A 19,151-nucleotide genomic window follows, 5' to 3' on the forward strand; every position below is an offset into this window, starting at 1 on the left:
TAAAATCGATAAATAAATGCAAAAGTTGGTATCAATAAACCGTGCGTAACCTAGAGGCAAGGCCGCTGCCCTTACTAAACGTCCGCCAGGGTTTTTTCTGAACGGCCTTTCCCCAGAAGCAAAGAAGGAAAGGCAACAGTCGCAGGCACTCCCGACTCAGCCCAGTTCATTTGCTTCCTATACGAAGGGGAGGCAGAAAGCCACCGGGGAAGCATGGACATGACTAAACGCTCTTCTGCCGCGCCTGGACAAGCGAAACCTTTTTGGTCCACGTCGGGAGCCATCGGGGGCCACCTCTGCCCTTCAAATGACTACCGGGACCCCGTCTGGTTGGGAAGACGGGCGAGCGGCTCTCCCTGACGAGAGGAATCGAAAGTTCCGCGAGCGCGCGCCAGCCCTTCCACTCTCCTTTCCCAGCCAGAGCGCTCCACCTTTCCGCCGCCCTTCATTTGCCTATGTCTCTCCACCCAGGGGCTCCGGCGTCCCGCCCCACCGCGGAGGACTAGCCAATCACGGCGTGGCGCTGGATAGGGGGAAGGCGTGGCCGCTGCCCTCTTTCTGAGAGCGAGGCTACAACCTCCTCCCCTGCCCCCCTGTCCGTCCCCTTCCCTCCCCTCCCCCATCTTTCGCTCGCTCTCTTGCCTTCGCTACCGGCACATTCCGCCGCCCTGAGAAAGGCCTACAAGGCAACGGAAGCGCTTGGAATAGGCAGGGCGGCCGCTGCCGCTTCTTAGTTTGTCATCAGGCCAGGCCGGAGCGGAAGGCGGCTCGAGGTAAGGTAGCCAGACCGCCGCGGTGCTGAGGGAAGCCGGGAGACGAAGACGCGACAGTAGAACCGGGAAGAAGGGCCCGGCCGGGTCCGGGAGAAAGAGGAGGGAGGAAAGAGGACGAAGCGAGGCCGCGCTCCCTGCCTCCCGCCATGGCCGACAACGAGAAGCTGGACAACCAACGGCTGAAGAACTTTAAGAACAAAGGCCGCGACCTGGAGGTAGGCACCCCCTTTCTGAGGAGGAGGAGGAGGGTCCGGAGCAGCCCGCCGCTCGCGCCGAAGAGGCTCCCGGCGGGTTTGGAGATCAGTTGCCCGTGGCGTCTCTGCTAATCTCCCACGCCAGCGTTAGGCGGCCGGCCGGTAGGCCAGTCGGCCTGCTTTTCTAAGTGCCTCGAAGCGAGGCCGGAGCCTCCGCCGGGAGGGAGGAGGGGAAAGGAGGAGAAGGGTGGGGTTCGCTGTGCTTTCCTCGCGAGGGACGCGTCGACACTCAACACCCTGGGCTAGGAAGGGCCGCGGCCTAGTCTGCTGCTCTTCGCGGCGGCGGCCGTGGAGGCGGCATGGAAGGTTCCGTTTTTCTTGCTCAAGAGAGACCGGGAAGGGGGTGCTTTCCTTCTTGCCTTGAAGAGTGAGGCCTTACGCCCAAGGTAGGAAGGCGAGAAAAGGAGGAGGCCGAATGGCCGAAGCTTGATGGAGGAGCCCCTTCCTCCCTCCCCCCCCACCTCAGCTGCCTGACATGGAAATGTCCTGTCAGATGACTTGTTTTTTCCCCTCTTCCCCACCTTTTTTTTCTCCTCTGAACTGCACCTTGCCATAAAGAACCAGATTTGGAGCCAGACAGTTGCACAAATGTCCTGGTACTATATTGTTTAAATTATTCTTTTTTAAAAAAACAAAACTACTTTGTACTATAGTTTTATCTATTCTGTGGTGTAAATATAATTCGGTCAGTTTTTCATTTGAAATTGTTTCACTTGTTCTACTTTTGGTTGTATTTACTGTAATACTGTACAAGAAAAGTGTTTGTGCCATGAGTTTTTAAAGTGAAATTTGAATATTGAACTTGTTCTGTTAAGCCATTAACTTTCACAAGTGTTCCTTGTTTCAACCTAGCCTCAGCCAGGAAACAAATGAAATGAAATTGGCTGATCATTCTGCATGTAAGATACCTTGACAAATTAATTAATTAAAGCACAGTTTTCCAGGGTTGCTCAAAATTGCCCTTGGATATGGTCAATGATGGAAGACACTATAATGTAAGCAGCTTGGTTATAGTTCCTCATCTGAGTAGAAATTCTTTTAAATTGTATGAATATCATCCCAGTTTCTAAGATGTCTTATCACAAATTTTGAATTATGTCTAACAGTAATTTACAACTTGAGAATTTATAAAAGATAAATGGTCTCCTAGTATGTCTATATAGTTAGCAACAACATGGAATTGGTCTTATGCAATATTTTTTTCAACTTCTTTGCCTAGGCAACAGCGTCACAAGATAATCTAAAATATGTCTTTTACAAAGTTGGTACCAGTATTGAATAAATAAAATAATATGAGTAACAAGCTGATATAGCATGGTCATAACACTTTCTCCTTCAATCTAGGATTTCATGAATTCTTTTTTTTTATTGAAAAGTTTTAAAATACAATTTTCCTTTAAGAATCCCCCCTTCCCCCTCCCTCCTCCCCCCTCCCAGATTTCATGAATTCTTGCTGCCATTTCTACCTCCTTTATAACATAATATTTATCCATCTGAACAGCATATTATTTAGATTATATGGTCTTATGTCTTTCAGATGGCTGGCAGGTAAATAATCTTTTGAAAATATGGTCAGTTTATATTGTATATTTAAGATTCTGATAGTATACCTGCTTAGCTGGCAAGAAAATAGTGTTAATTAATGTTAATTAGTGTTAATTAATAGATATCTAATATTTCACTCCAGCTCAGATTACAAGTAATAGTTTATCTTTAGTGAAAATTATAATTTCATGAAATTAACTAATTTGGTTTCATGAATAGTGCCATATTAATTCCCTCAACTTTTGGGCTCCTTCACAGAAGGGGTATATAATGCTAGGAAATGCTGTGAATTCTGGTAGTTTTCTTGCATATTTAATAGCATTTTATGTGAACTTTAAATTGTTTCACAAATGAGATGTGCTGAACATCTGCAAAGTTTATTTTGAAAGGCTTTATTCTAAAATTAGAAAACGTTGGAATTAATCTGTGAGTCGTTGATAAGGTTTTGTTACCTACATAATGTAAAAAATAAAAACATTGGTTTTAATTTTACTAGATCAAAAGAAATCCAATAAAAGCAAGCTAGCAAATGTGGACTGAATGCTTCCGATTTCTTTGTAAAGTTGAACTAGGAGGGAGTGGCAAGAACTCTGAAGTATGGTTCTGTCATTCAGGAGGAAAGACTGAGATTTTAAAAGATTTTTTTGTAGCGTTGAGATGGAACTTTTTAATATCTAAAATGTTTGTACAGTTCCTAATTGAATGTAAAATTGGTGTAAAATTGTGCTTCAATGGTAACCAAATGCTTGAAAATCACAAGCTAACAAATTGTCCACTGCAGATGTAAACCCAAAGCTTGTTCAAACTCATTTAATTGATTTTGTTCATTCTAAATTTTATAAGAGAGAGTATGTTCATTCCTAAAGATTGGGGAGTGTAAATTAAGTTGGAATCAACAGAAGGCAGAAAATTAGGAGCACTACAATATTTGCTGATAAAAATATGCTTTTTCTGCTTACTGCCAGTCTATTTTTTCATGCAGGAGGTTAATGAAAGGTGGGTATTTAAGCGCACCTGGGAATCCTCCTTCTGTGGAAAACAATCTTCTTGATCCCAATATTTTAAAATAAAAAGAATCTTCAATATGAATGGGATATCATTCTTGAGTCATCTTTAAGTTTTGTGACATTATCTGGCTTATGAGGTAATTGATGTGTTATATATGATAGTACTGTAGAAAAGAGGCTTATGTTAATAAACAGCATGTGTTACTTTCAGTTATCTCTAATTTGATTAGGTACTATCAAATTATTTTTATGGCTCTATTTTTAAGAATGATAGGAATTGTAACCTAACACATCTGGAGTATATTAGGTTTAGGCTATTTTAAACTAATTAGCTGTACAATACAGTTGAATGTACTTTTCTTAAACAGTCTTGAAAAGCTGCTTAATAGCTGTGACTGCAGTAGATTTTAGAATTGTTGAGATGCATTCAGTGAAATTTCAGATGTAATTGCTCTATGCCAGTTTATACTGTAATTCTTTAGTAAATTGTGTCATAGTTGCATCATGTGCCATCATAGAAATTTTACAGGTGTTAAAATCATGGTTAAATTGGATATTGTTAGCCCCTCAAAGTAGATCATCATGTTGCAGGGAATTGGTGCATAGACCATCCTCATTTTTCTTTATTTGCAGATGAATGGGCAGATTAAGGGTTTATTGGAGGTACTTTGCTGGTCTAAATGTCTACTCCTTTTCTAGGGGATGTATCATTTTAAAGTTGCAGAAGATACAGATCTCTAATTATAGTCATGTTAAGCTATTCTGGGAGATTTTTTTATCATGTGTTCTAATAGAACTAAAAATACTGCCATCTGCAACAATTTCTTGGCTTGCTATAAAGATGGTGATCTATTGATACTTACTGTAATCAGATTTCATATTTATATTGTAACTTATTGGTTTGCCTCTTGGGCGATATGATTGGAGAGCTCAGTACTTCAGAGTCCCTGAGAATGATCTTGGTGGAAACCTCAAGTCCCTCTTCCCAGTAAAGGAGAGGTGCAGCTAAGGGTAATCCATAGGAGTTTATGAAAGTCAAGGTTTTAGCAATATGAAGGAAGTATTAAATCAAACTTAGAAGAAGCAGCAGCAGAGTATTTTGCCAGGATATCTATATGGACATAGCTAATATTTTTGGACATGATCTTGTATCATATGATGAGATTACCAGAATGGAAGAAACTATTAACTATTTTAGTTAGTGGGGAAGAATGTTAAACTTTATGAGTACACCTAGAGATGAAGATATGGCCAGAATAAATCTACGTATTAATAGACTATTACATGCAAAAAATCCGGCAAAGGAATGGAGAGGCAGTAATACTTTAAAAATACTTGAAATGTGTGGTTGGCTATATCCCTATAAATTGCAGAGTCACATCTATTGGAATTATTCTAGTGAAGATCACTGTTGCATATATACCTGCTTCAAACACATCTGTGGAAAAAAACAGTTTTGTGACAAATTGCAAGATGTGTTAAAAGCAATTTAAGTAAAAAAAAAGATGTGATATTGCTGGTGAGTGATTGGAATACAAAAGTTGAGGAAATGGGGAACATTAGGTAGTAGGATGATTTGAATTGAGTAAATACACTAAAGCAGTAAAGTAATAGCATTATCCAAATACAACTTTTTGTTTGTTACCAAAACTTAATTCATGTAACATATAGACAGGTGGTCCTCAAGTTACAACTGTAATTGAGCCTGGCAATTACATTTGTGATATTTATAAAAGTGGATCACCATGTGACCGTACCAAATTTTATGACTTTTTCAGAGACATTTTCAAAACTAAACCAGCTAAAAATATTTTAGCATTTTAAATTGGAAAATATCTAAGCAGCTTTCAGAAAAGCTATTATGATTGCTAAAGAAAGATGAAGGATGGAAGCCTTTAGTAACAAGAATGATCTTTAAAGATATATTTTTACAGTATCAAGTAAGAATACAAAAATACAATATCTTGGTCAACAATATCTACAAAGGTGGATATGGGAAAACTGAAGAAAACTGTTTTAAAAAGAAGTTAGAAAAAAGTGCATCTAACCTGGTTCTGAAGAATAATAGTGGAATAGCTATGATAGAGGCAACTGAGATCAGAGGAAGATGTAAATATATTGAAACCTTTACAAATTAGATTATAGAATGAGAATATAGTAAAAGTGATTTAACAAGCTACTTATTTAACACATATAACACAAACACAAGCCAACATTGTACAGTATTATTCTGTTGTTTCCTTCTGGAGACAAGGCCATCAGTCTGCTTCTTTGGTGCTTCCAACCCCTTTTTCACTTGGCTCTTGTCTTCTGAGTACTGCAGTCAAACCACCTGCTAGTCCTCCCATCCCTCCATCTTTCCAAATAATTCCAGTAATCTCTGAATTGCCTTTCCAGTGCTTCTTATGCTTTTACCAAACTTCTCACTAACTGTCCATTCCCCCAATCTTGGTATTTGTGTCCCACAAATGTAAAAACAAAATCTCAACAAAGTTCACCTTTCTTTCAGAAGGGTGACTGGACTCAACTTTTCTCTGTTGCATCTATTTTTTAAAAAATAGAAAACCATCAAATATAAAATGTTTGTGTGTGTGTGTGTGTGTGTGTGTATATAATAGAAAACCATCAAATATAAAATGTGTGTATGTGTGTGTGTATGTGTGTATGCACACACACACACACACACACATATATATATATACACACATATATATACATATATATACATACATATATATACCTATATATATACATATCTCCAGTCACGTGTGAGGTATGAATGGCAATAGGTTATCTGTCAAATGAATATCTGATACAAATAAAATAGTCATTGAGCTGTTTAAACTAATGTAGAAGAGACATTTAAAACGATATCAAGCTCTGTATAAAAAAACGTAGCAAGACGGCGTGCATTCATACCTAAGACAAGAAATGGAAGGGAATGTATGAATTGCCAAAGAAATAATTCCCTGTATAGTTTTTTTCTAGTTTTAATATTTTATAAAGAATAATGCTCTATATGGAGGAATGAGAAAGAAGCATATAGATTTAAGAAAAGGCAGAGGGATCAATGAACTAATGTTTAATATAAAGTGGAGAGAGCAAGAGAATTTTAAGAAAAGGTTGCTTTGCTTATCATAAACAATGGCTTTGAATTTACACCTTGCCAGAATTTAAAATATATTAAGTCTTGATTAAGTGATTGATTATTTTTTGAAGGTCTGTACTAGTTTTATAAGAAGGTAGAACAAGAACTGCATTTGGAGAAAAAATAGCTTGGAATAAAAAGGAGTAATTTAAGGATGCATGTTGATCCCATATCTGTTACATAATAATTACTGAATTAAAGGCTAAAATAGATGGCAGCTAGAATCAAAACGGGGTGGTGGTGAAAAACTAACAGATTGAAATATGCAGTTGATACCACTCTTAGCTAAACAAAAGACTTCGTTAAAAAATCATTATGAAAGTAAACATAGAAGATGAAAAATCAGGGTTAATAAGCATTAAAAAGTCAAAGCTAAAGCTACATCTAGCCTGCTTAGACAACTTGCAGTGAATGCAAACTAATAAAAGTGATATTTTTGACTTCATAGACCTCAAAATGGTGAAAAATAGACCTGCTTAAAGCATTTTTCCAATCCAGATGGCTTTGATATAAATACGCCAATAGCCAGATTCTTGAACAATGTTTTTTTGTCAATTATTGCAGAAAATTCTGATGAGTCAGTGATTTTATTAAGATTTATAAAATGTGCTTAAAATTTATGTGTGCCTGTCTGTGTGCAGATTTATATTCTCTTTCAAGTCAAACTGAAAGATACTGAACTGATGGAAAGTTTGTCCAGTGGAAAATTAATACTGTATGCAGTAACAAACCAAAAGCCTAAACTGCATATTTGTAAAGTGCAACACTTCAGCTAGATGGCAGCACATAACCATCTTTTGTTGATTTAGAACGGTTTTTCAACCTTTTCACAGACTGTACCACCTTTAGGACATGACGATATTTGAGTACCACCAGTGGCTTAGGAAGGTGTAAAAAACTTAACGACAAAAGAGGAAAAAAGTGATAAAGTACACCCACTCAGATGCTCCACATTTCAGAAGCTTTTCAGATAGATTTACTACACCGGGTCACTCATTCTGAAAATAGCAGCACTTTGGGTTTTGACAATACAGATAGCCTCAATTACCATCCACATTTGGAACTGGTTACTTGGTCAGTAAGTAAGGCAGTAGCTAAGAGATGCCACTGCTGTGCTTATGAACTCAGTTCAGTTTTACAGACCTGCAAAGATTCTAAATGCAAGGATAGATTGCCCATCACATTTTTCCCATCACTTGTTAACTCTGAACAGTTGCTAAATGAGGCAGTCACTAAATGATGACTACTTTTATTAGTAATTTATACTTAATCCCTTTTCTAGTAATGATTACCTTACCACAGAAATATTCATACGTCTAATTAGCTGTTGTGCAACCAACTTCCATGCGCAAGGTGTTCAGTGAGCTACCTACCAGTCAGAGCTGATTTTTCAATTAAAGCACTGCTGCTTCAGACCTTTTACTGATGTGGCTGCCTAGCTATATAGGAGCATATGTTCCCACCCACAAAACTGCACTGAACAATTTTACATATTTTATTCAAGTTGAGAGCACCTTTCTAAGTACTTTTGAGAAAGCAATGGATATCCTTCACAACCACCTGTTTTACATAGAGATCATTCATGGTTCCATAATTCTCCCTGCTTTTGTCAGAGAGAAGTTTCTAGAGAGGATCAATTCTCACAGACAAGCCGGCTGCAACCCTCTCAAATTAATGTGATTTCTTGTTGCTGAACTCAAATACCACAGCCACAGGTAGGACCATACTGGGTAGATTGAGGGGAAATACACTCCAACAAATATGAGTGGGCAGAGATTCCCAATTCATCTTAAGGCAACAATAAAAAAAGAATAAAACTTACTGTTTTATTGAAATAAAAAATTCTGGACCATTGAGTAAATTCTGAGCCTTACCAAACAAAAAAAGATTTTCCTATCCCTCCTCAGTCTAATATCTGGGAACAGGAAAGCTCTCCATTTGAAGTTTTCTAAACTTCCTTCATCCAGATTTGGAAAACAAACTGCTGCCCTAATATTTACCCCAAACTAACCCAAATTCCAGAAATACGGTTTTACAGCTAATCAGCTGTAGCTGCGTGCGCCGATCCTGGGCTCCTGCCCAGTTCACTTGCTCACGCTTTGCTGGAAAACATGCTGCTTGCTAACTTAGCAGAAGCGCCAGGATCTGCATCAGGCTACAGCTGATCCACGCTTCTGGACTGCTCCGCAGAAGCGCGGATCAGCTGTAGCTGCACGCGCCAATCCTGTGCTCCTGCCCAGTTTGCTTTGCTTCACCAGAAAACATGCTTGCTAACTTAGCAGAAACCCCAGGATCAGCGCCAGGCTACAGCTGATCCGTGCTTTGGGGCGGATCAGTAACTTCATACATACATACATCCTCTGAAGCGTTTGTCCTCGTCTAAATAGTTGGTTATTTTGTTAAAGTGAATTATCCATAATATAGATCACAAATTTTATTATTTTAGATGATAATTACACTGTAAAGACATCTACTGTAATATCAAAATGTGTTGACATGCGTTCTCCCCACTTGTTTCATTGGATGGGAAAGTGGGTAAGGATATATATCTACATTCAGAAAAACATGGTTACAGTTCTTTCTCTGATTAGGAGCCCTGTTGCGCTAGGTAGATGGTCTATGACTAATATAGAAGATTGAATGTTTATACAAACCAGTAATTCCTCACTAAAAATTTAGATGTTTAGGTGAAAACTTTTCTGAAGATAGATATACATATGTGTGCGCGGGTGTGTGTTCACTGACTCCACTTTCGTTTTAATTTTCTATCAAGGCCTGACAGAAACAGTTATTGGATACTCCATGAAATAATTAGTTGACAGTGTAATTCTTTACTCACAATTATGCATGCTTTCAAGTCAAGGGCCTAATCATAGTGGAAGAGGTTTAGTTGGTATTGTTAATGCTGAAATTCTTAACATATTGTCCATCAATACTTGTGAGCTCACAAATACATTCCTTGGGGCTTGATGAATTCCCTGCACCATTTGAGATTGGTGTTGTAACAAAAAGTGTGGATCTGTTGGAATACATGTAATTGAGCTTCATACAGGCCTTGTTTTTGGAGTAACTATTTTGTAGCCTTTTAGCTTAGTTGTATTTCATCACTGAAAATACCTTACATGAAACCTGTCTTGTATGAAGGATTATATGGCACGTTATCACAATGTCTTAATTTGTCATCTTCCCCTCCCTCCCCCGCCCAGGTTTGGAACCCTGATCTGGAAAATTAAGATTTTCTTTCCCTCCTTTAATCTGAAAGAGGAAGTGAATAAGAACAGAAGGTGCTGTTAAGATCAATATGAGCTTAGCAAAGAGCTTCAGACATTACATATTTTTTTCCATGTCAGTAAGCCTAATATTCCTTCTAACAATAAATTTGAATGTTTTAATGTCTGAAAAATACTGTACTGGAATAACGTTTAATAAAAGAAATATAAATCTTACTTTAAAAGATATGGACTTCTTGAAACTCTGAAATTGTGGACAGAGAAAGTTTCATGTCTGAGAAAAAAGAAAGCCTGAAGCTTTCGATGGCTGTGTATTCTGGTTGATGTATTAGAAATTGTCTTGTTTCATTACTGGGTACAGCTATTAAAGAGGTTGTTTTGATTCAAAATCTAGATAAGTTGGAAAAAGTATTACAGGAAACCAAAGGAAAGATTGATTCATCTCTACTAAATTGTGTTATAATGTGACATTAAAGAGAACTATTTTGTTTCTAATATAAATGGAATATATTAGCATATGCAATGATCAAACTTACTGAAACAGTATTATGTCAATAAGTGCAATTTAATTACCTTAATTGTTAATTAATCGATTTAATTAATTGTTAATCTATTTTCCTTTCATCAGTTTTTGGAATGTTAATACTCATTTTTTTAAGCTTTGGGCCTACTTCATTTATCTATAACAGAATTTTGTAGAATTGATGAAATCTCATAGTCACACTTAGAATTCATATTACTTCACAAAACATTAGGAGTGGAATATAATTCTATAATATTTTAATTCTACAGACCATGAGAAGACAGCGAAATGAAGTTGTTGTGGAATTAAGAAAAGTAAGCTTTAACATTTTAATCACATACTTTTAAAATTAACATTGGCTCAGTCCAGTACATACTGGTGGCACTATCCTCATAAATATGAGAAATTTCTCTTCCCCTGTGTTTAATGTTCACCACTCTGATGTTCATAATGTCTATAAATTAGTTAAAATGAAGGGATTCACAAATAACAAAACATACACAAAGAGTTTTTTAAAAATGGATCAAAACAGCAAGATCACAATTTAAAACATTTTAAGTATTCACTGTGCAAACAATGAAAGCACTATTGTATGCTAGTTACAACCTGCCCTGCCTGCACAACAGCTTAAAAAATGAATCTGACAATGAAGCAACAACAGTGAATTAATTAAGTTCATTGAGCCTGTGAACAATAGAAGGACAGCAAAAAATACAATTGGATTGAAATTTCTTCATAATTCACATGGACATTTTTTGCATTTGGTGACCTGAAAATTTAGACAGCATTGCGGCACTAGTCATGAATGTTCATGCTGCACTTTTCTGCATTTCAGAAAAGTGTTATAATTGATAATATGCTGTATATTATTGCATTTTATTATGTATGCCACACTTAAATATAGATAATTATAAAAACATTGTGCATTTTGTTCTTTGCACTTATTTTATATTGAGTTTTTTTAATGTACAAATTTTAATATGTTTTAAAAAAAATGGGAAAGCATTTTACAAATATTTCCAGAAGATAATTTTATAATTTGTATTTAAAAGAACAAAAGAGATGAGCATCTGTTAAAAAGAAGAAATGTACCCCATGAAGATATCTGTGAAGATTCTGATATAGATGGTGACTTGAGAGTGGTAAGAATAAGTACAATATACAATAGTCACATTTGTTTTGTTTTGTTTTTTAAAGAAACCATTCCTAACACTATTATCTCTATAACAGCAAAATACATCATTGGAGGCAATAGTTCAGGTAAATATCTGCTTCCATTTTTTTAATTCAATGAAGTTGTTCATATTTTAATAATTCTGACTACAAAATTAATTAATGGGTTTATTTTTTAGAATGCCTCAAGTGACAACCAGGGAATCCAGTTAAGTGCAGTACAAGCTGCAAGGTAAGATGCTACTTTAATCATTTGAGTTGTAAGTTTCTGATTGTAATAAAGTTTATTAACGGAAATTGTGATTGTTCTTTGATTCTACAGCTTCTCTTAATATGAAAAGCTAAATTTCTTTAGTAAATTTATTTTTCTGATTAGTAGATTAGTAAAAATGTTTATAAATCAAAAGCCTATTTTTTTGAACAAATATAGATGAAATGATGCCCTGACATGTGTATGCAGATAGCTTTTGAATACAGATTGGTTACTTAACAACCATTTGATATTACAATGGGCCTGGAATGAATGGTTTATGGCCTGTAAATCACGATCACAAAATATTCTCTCTCCCTCTCTCTCTTCCTGCCTCCCTCCCTCCCTCTCCCTCCCCTTCATAATATTTCATCTTTGTATCAATACTAAGATGGTAAATATTTGAAATGTTGGATAATTACTATCAGTTCTTTTTGAGATAATAATTTTGGATCTATGTATTTATTGAAAGGCCATATGGAAGAAACTAAAGCCAGAATGAAAATTTGATCTATTACTGTATGTTTTTAAATAGAAAACTACTCTCCAGTGATCGCAATCCACCAATTGATGATTTAATAAAGTCTGGAATATTACCTATATTAGTGCATTGTCTGGAAAGAGATGATAAGTGAGTATGTACCTTAACAGCAGATTTTTAAAAATAGAAGCAGATATATGAAAATACTGGAATGAAAACTAAATCCTTGTCTTTATTTAAATGTGTTTAAATATTATCTTTAGCCCATCTTTACAATTTGAAGCAGCGTGGGCCCTGACAAATATTGCATCTGGAACCTCTGAACAAACACAGGCTGTAGTTCAATCCAGTAAGTTAATTATTACTAATGCATTTCTGCATACACATTAACTTGTGCAAAACCTCTTTAAATAGAACTATGTACATTCTGAGTTTTGTTTTAAGAATATAATAATATATACCAATCAGTCAATTCTTTTAACTCCACAAATGGGAAACCTGCATCTCATGTGGGTTGAAATTTTCCCTGGCCTGTACATGGTTTATATTTCCCATCCTTCTTGTCTCTCTTTCTCTAATTGCTTATGAAGAAGTAGAGTGCTCTGATTAAGACATCACCATGTATTTCTGCGCTGAACAAGTAGAATGTTTCTACTTGTTTCTCACAGCCTCTGTAAAGCCAAAGGGGAGAAGAGAATATTCTAAAAACTTATACAAGTATTAAAATGTGGTCAGATTATTGGGGGTTTTTTTAAAGGAAGTAAATGTGAGCCTATACACTGTCAGCATGGCATTTCTCTTTCCATTGAAAGATGCATTTTTGCAATTTTATACTTATAGACCAAAATATCTGCTTTTCTTCAGTATAATTCAAATATATAAAGGAAGTAATGGAATCCTTGGATTAAATCATTCTGTTAATGTATTATCATATATCACAGTGTGATTAAGAAGAAAAACGTAAGTCAAGCTATTCTCCAAGGCACCTGAGGACAGGACAAGAAGCAGTGGATAGAAACTAATCAAGTAGAGAAGCAACCTAGAACTAAGAAGAAATTTCTTGACAGTTAGAATAATTAATCAATGGAACAACTTGCCTACAGAAGTTGTGACTGCTCCAACATTGGAGGTTTTTAAGAAGAGATTGGATAGCCATTTGTCTGAAATGGTATAGGGTTTCCTGCCTAATCGGGGTTGGACTAGAAGACCTTTAAGTTTCCTTACAACTCTGTTATTTTATATTCTAACTGTAGCAAATCTTGGTTTTGGATATGTTGTTCTGTAGTATAGCTATAGAAAGCAACTTGCAAGCTTTTCCTTCTGTTTTAGGTGATACTTTTCCTTCTGTTTTAGGTGATACTTGTATCATGTGTAACTTCAATGAACTTACAGTTCATGAAACTGGCTTATTTTTATCAAACGTAAATAAAATAAATTATAATTAAGGATTCAAATAAGGTATTCTGAAGTAAGGCAATTATTGGAGGAAATGGAAGTGAGGGCAAAGCTGTAGGTCAGTCTTATTAAGAGTATGGTTTAGCAAATTGAATTACATTTAACTATTTCAAAACAATATTGAAGGTTTGTATAATTAATATGAGATTGACTTAGTTGAGATTAAATAATTTGACTTTTAAAAATTGGATTCCTCACTTAAATGCTACTTTGGGCCTTGAAATTTCTTTGTAGAAATTTGCAGAAATATTTCATTCTGTCTTCATGTATTATTTTTAACATATTGAAAATAGTTGCATCAGATATGAAATATAAGTATAATCTTTATCTTATGTAAAACATTTCATTTTTAATCTATAATACGTAGAGGTTTGATTTTCTAAAAATGTTCCAGAATTAGAGTCTTGTCTAGTATAAATGCCTTGTTCTTAATTTATATAATTTGTTTTGCTTAATGAATAATAATTTGTCTAATGAATATGTTTGGTGTGGAACTTATTATCTTCTAGTTTTTGCTAAACTCTATTAGGATCTCTATTGGCTGCTGAGAGTTTTAATTCTGTTAACATATAATGGCCCAGAGGTATCCAGACACAACTTTATGTCAGTTATGATTTTTTTCCCAAACTACTTTTGAAGAAGTTAGTTAAAGCATACTAAAATATGGTTGTATAAAGACAGTGTATTAAAATCTTTTTTTACTGAATACTGCATGGCCAGCAAAAAGGTCTTTGTGCTTTTTAAGTAAAAAAAGTGATGAAATTTTTTTTAATGAAAACAAATATAACCAGCCTTAATTAGCTTGATATATGCTGGTGAGTATGATGGGCTCTCCCCTCTTCTTATTTCCATTTAAGTTTCTGGAGAATTGTATATTGATTTTAGAAAATCTGCATATTCCGTAATGTAACTATCCAGAAACAAATGTTGCAGTACTGAATAGAATGAGGGTACAGGTAGTCCTTGACTTAACAACAGTTCCTTTAGTGACTGTTCAAAGTTACAGTGGAACAAAAAAAGTGACTTATGACTGTTTTTCACACAACTATTGCAGCATCCCCATGGTCATGTGATCAAATTTTAGATGTTTGGCAACTGACTCATATTTATGATGGCTGCAATATCCCAAGGTCATGTGATCACCTTTGATAAGCATAGTCAATGCGGGAGCCAGATTCACTTAACATCCGTATTACTAACTTAACAATTGCAGCGATTCACTTAAGAACTATGGCAAGAAACATCATCAAATGTGGCAAAATTCACATAACAACTTTTGCTTAGGCTCAGTTGTGGTCGTACGTCAAGGATTTTCTGTATTGTTTTTGATTGTAGCAGCTTTCAGAAATTGAGGCTTTGGATTTCATTATCCATCAGCTTAAAGTCATATACTAAGAGTGTGTTTTTGTGCTTTGAAACAATTCAGTAATTTATGACTTTCTTTTGCAGATGCTGTCCCACTCTTTTTGAGGTTGCTGCATTCACCCCATCAAAATGTTTGTGAACAAGCAGTATGGGCTTTAGGCAATATCATAGGTTTGTTATATTTTAAATAAAAACATGCTGATTCTATCACTTAACATTTAATAACTTGCCAAGCTTGCACTGCAATATTAATATTAGTTTTTTCTCAGAAATATTTTGTACATAATCTTTTTTCTCCATTTCTCCAAAAGTATTTTTAGTGATAATGCATGGATGTTATCATAAAATTACATGGAAGAATATAACACTAATTACTTGGTTCATGGTGTGTCAGATACAAACAACCAGACCCACATGTGAAGAGTTCAAGCTTGCTATTTTATTATACTCTGCCTGTTATACAGGCATCTTCCCAGATGCCAACCTCAGCTGAAACAATTTTTTATGGAGCTTAAAGAGGGTCATTTCTGGATCTCTTGTGGTTTTGCAAGGATTTGAGGCTAATTCCATACTTGAGGCCTGCCCAGCTGGGTGCTTCCCAACATGGGAGTGCTTTATTTTAAATTTTTCATAGGCTATCCACTATCTAGAGCAATAGTCCACAAATCAGTCCAGTTATCCCTTTTCCTGGTATGAAATACAGGCAGTCCTTGACTTGCAACAGTTAATTTAGTGACAATTTAGTTACAATAGCACTGAAAAATGTGAACTGTGACCATTATTCACAACACCATTGCAGCATCCCCATAGTCAAGTGATTAAAACTCGGATGCTTGGCAACTGACTCACATGTCCTGGGATCACATAATTCACGTTTGTGACCTTATAACAAACAAAGTCAATGGGGAAACCAGATTCACTTAGCAACCATGTTACTAACTGAACAGCTGCAATGGTTCACTTAATAACTGTAGCAAGAAAGGTCACAAAATGGGGCAAAACTCATTTAACTGTCTCACTTAGCAACAGAAATTTTGGGTTCAATTGTGGTTAAGTCAAGGACTACTGTAATGTCATTACCTCTTCCTCACAAAAAAACCCAGAATTTCTTGTTTTACACAAGCATTTTGATAGTAGCACTCCCAAGCTGGATCCCTCAATTCACAAACAAGCAATTATAAATTGTTCCATTACCCCCGGGATATGCCCAGATTATCCCTTGGAGTACTTATCCCCAGTTTAACAATTTCTGATTAGAGGATTGTAGATATAGAAATAGAAAAGAGCCATTTTAGTGTGGTGATTCAGGAGACTAAGTAGTAGACCTTCCTTAGACATGAAAGCTGGTTAATGACTTTGGCCCAGTCATCAGCCCAATCCACCTCAGTGCTGTTGTGGGGAAAATCGGAGGCAGGAGTATGTTTGTTGCCATGAATATTAAGAAATATATAATGATAAGAGCAACTTCTCAGTGGAACAGATTTATAGGATTAGGCTTTTCTTCACTGCAGGAGATATCATTCAGAGAAATGGTAGTCTTTAGATTGCTAGCCTAAAAGACAAGCATTTGTAATAGCCTATTAGAATTATCCTGTTTGCATACAGAGCTTTGAAAATATCTACACATATTTTTACTAATATATTACAAATGTTTAAATATTTATACAGGTGATGGGCCACAATGTAGAGATTATGTCATTAGTCTTGGAGTGGTGAAGCCGTTGCTGTCATTCATCAGCCCATCTATTCCAATAACTTTCTTAAGAAATGTAACTTGGGTAATGGTCAACCTGTGCCGTCACAAAGACCCACCTCCACCAATGGAAACCATTCAAGAGGTAATCTATTTGCTTCTTGGAAATTAATCAGTTTAGGTCTCCCAGCACAGTTTTAAATTTTGAACCCTTTTATTGTTTCTTCTAGATCCTCCCAGCATTGTGTGTCTTAATTCATCACACAGATGTAAATGTGAGTAATAAAATATTTTGTACAGTATCTTTAAAGGCAAAATAAACAACCCTATCAGAATTGGTACCTGCTTACATATATATTACTCTTATTAGATTTACTTTTCAGGAAAACTGCTATCTCAAATAAGTAAATACGTTTTGTGTTGCTACATATTGTCAACGCTGCTAGCATCGGATGTTCTTGCTTTGACAATACTGTATATGGAGATGCAGCCTTTTCCTTTCCTATGCTTTATTCTTAGAATTTGATGATACTGGGGGAGGAGGAGGAATGTGATGGGAGTTAGTTAGACATAACAATATTGTAAAAGTGTATGAACTCGGGCTTTTGAAAGAAGAGAAGATAAGAGATGGTGGGTTGGAGAATTCAAACTAATTGGAGAATGTGATTTATGACTGCTAATTAGAGGAGGGAATTGTGTTTGATACTATGTGCTAAGGGGAGGATAATTCAGATTTTGGCTTCGACCATGTATGTGCCGAAGTTATGCTGCTCCAATAAAGGTTCTTTAAGGTAAACAATGCCTTGAAGTTCTTTGAAGAGTTTCATTTGTCAAAACCATGACACATATCAAGGAATGTTGCACATAATCCCTTAACCATGGCTTCCTGGTGTTATTACCCTTTCTCCAAATTTAATCATTGAAAAGTTACATAGATCCATCATAATTTACATATTGTCCACATCATAGCTGTCATTTAACTACATTGTCTTGCTTTGCTTTAACTTTTGCTTTTAATTTAGATCAACTTTACTTTTTACTTTACTTTACTTATTTTACTTTACTTGGCAGATGGGTGGTACAAAAATGTGAAATACACATGCACATGTGTACATTTATACATACGTTCATAAATGAGATTTAATATTGCAATATAACAATAGACAATGTGAGAATAGCAAGAAGTTAAGTTTCATACATATTTTATAATTAGTTCATGGTTAGAGATGGAGGTTAAAATGAATCTTGGGGAAGGAGGATTCTAAAAGAATTTTAAAGTGTAGAAGACAGCAAAATAAAATGGGCAGAACCGTGATAAAGGACAAGAGACCTAATGATAAATTTGAATGCTTAGCAATTATAGCATAGTACTTAATTGATGGAACTCTTTATGGATTGGAAGCATATTTATATGCTTTTTCCCTCACTTATTGAGCTATACACTAAGATGTGAGTGTAAGCTACATTTTATAAAAACACCTAGAAAATGTTAAGTAGAATAAAACATAGCAATCAATTATTGTTTTCTTGCTTGTGAAGTTGTGATGCATTTTTCTTCTTCTAATTAGATATTGGTAGATACAGTCTGGGCCCTCTCATACCTAACGGATTCAGGCAATGAACAGATTCAGATGGTGATAGATTCTGGGATAGTTCCTCATCTGGTTCCTCTTCTCAGCCATCAGGAAGTTAAAGTACAAGTAAGTATTCTACAAGCTTCCTTTCTTTAAATAGAGTTTTTAGGGAAAGCACTGCATTAGAAATTAATATACAAAATTTTTTGAATGGTCATTTTATTAAAATGAGAGGTGTGAAGTATTCTGATATGAATAGACTGTTTTTAATGTGAAATGGCATTTCATATAAATGAACTGAACAATACTTTAGACTCTGTCCGTAGAATTTGAATACCAAATTATTTCCCTGGATAATACTTTAAAATTTTTATTTCTGGAATCTTTTCACTGATGACATTCAGCTTACAGTCAATAACTTAAATCTGGTGAAGGGGTGAAATTAATGCATAATATTTTCAATGAATCACCAAATCCTTTCCTTTTTAACATATTTGACCATCAGGTTTGAATTATTTTTTTTCCTAGACTGCAGCACTCAGAGCTGTAGGCAATATTGTTACTGGCACTGATGAACAAACCCAGGTAGTTCTGAATTGTGAAGCTCTTTCACATTTTCCTGCTCTGTTGACACACCCCAAAGAAAAAATTAATAAGGTATGTAAATATGTACAACACTA

General features: G+C 35.7%; 1 protein-coding gene across 2 annotated transcripts in view; it reads left to right on the forward strand.

The window, feature by feature from the left end:
- The first annotated feature begins 580 nt into the window (after positions 1–580).
- KPNA4 (karyopherin subunit alpha 4) overlaps positions 581–19,151 on the forward strand; it is a 30,083-nt gene continuing 11,512 nt past the window's right edge. The window contains exons 1-12 of one of the 2 annotated variants that reach the window (XM_083363432.1): positions 581–988; positions 10,750–10,794; positions 11,533–11,622; positions 11,711–11,740; positions 11,833–11,885; positions 12,439–12,534; positions 12,648–12,733; positions 15,289–15,375; positions 16,873–17,042; positions 17,128–17,172; positions 18,466–18,597; positions 19,000–19,128. In XM_083363432.1, coding sequence (XP_083219558.1) covers positions 920–988; positions 10,750–10,794; positions 11,533–11,622; positions 11,711–11,740; positions 11,833–11,885; positions 12,439–12,534; positions 12,648–12,733; positions 15,289–15,375; positions 16,873–17,042; positions 17,128–17,172; positions 18,466–18,597; positions 19,000–19,128 — 1,032 coding nt within the window. In that variant the 5' untranslated portion in view covers positions 581–919. Of the gene's footprint in view, positions 989–1,303; positions 1,414–10,749; positions 10,795–11,532; positions 11,623–11,710; positions 11,741–11,832; positions 11,886–12,438; positions 12,535–12,647; positions 12,734–15,288; positions 15,376–16,872; positions 17,043–17,127; positions 17,173–18,465; positions 18,598–18,999; positions 19,129–19,151 lie in introns of those variants that run through there. The other variant, XM_083363433.1, reaches the window with a different exon arrangement.

Source organism: Vipera ursinii (assembly GCF_947247035.1).
Source record: "Vipera ursinii genome assembly, chromosome: 5".
NCBI classification, from domain to species: domain Eukaryota; kingdom Metazoa; phylum Chordata; class Lepidosauria; order Squamata; family Viperidae; genus Vipera; species Vipera ursinii.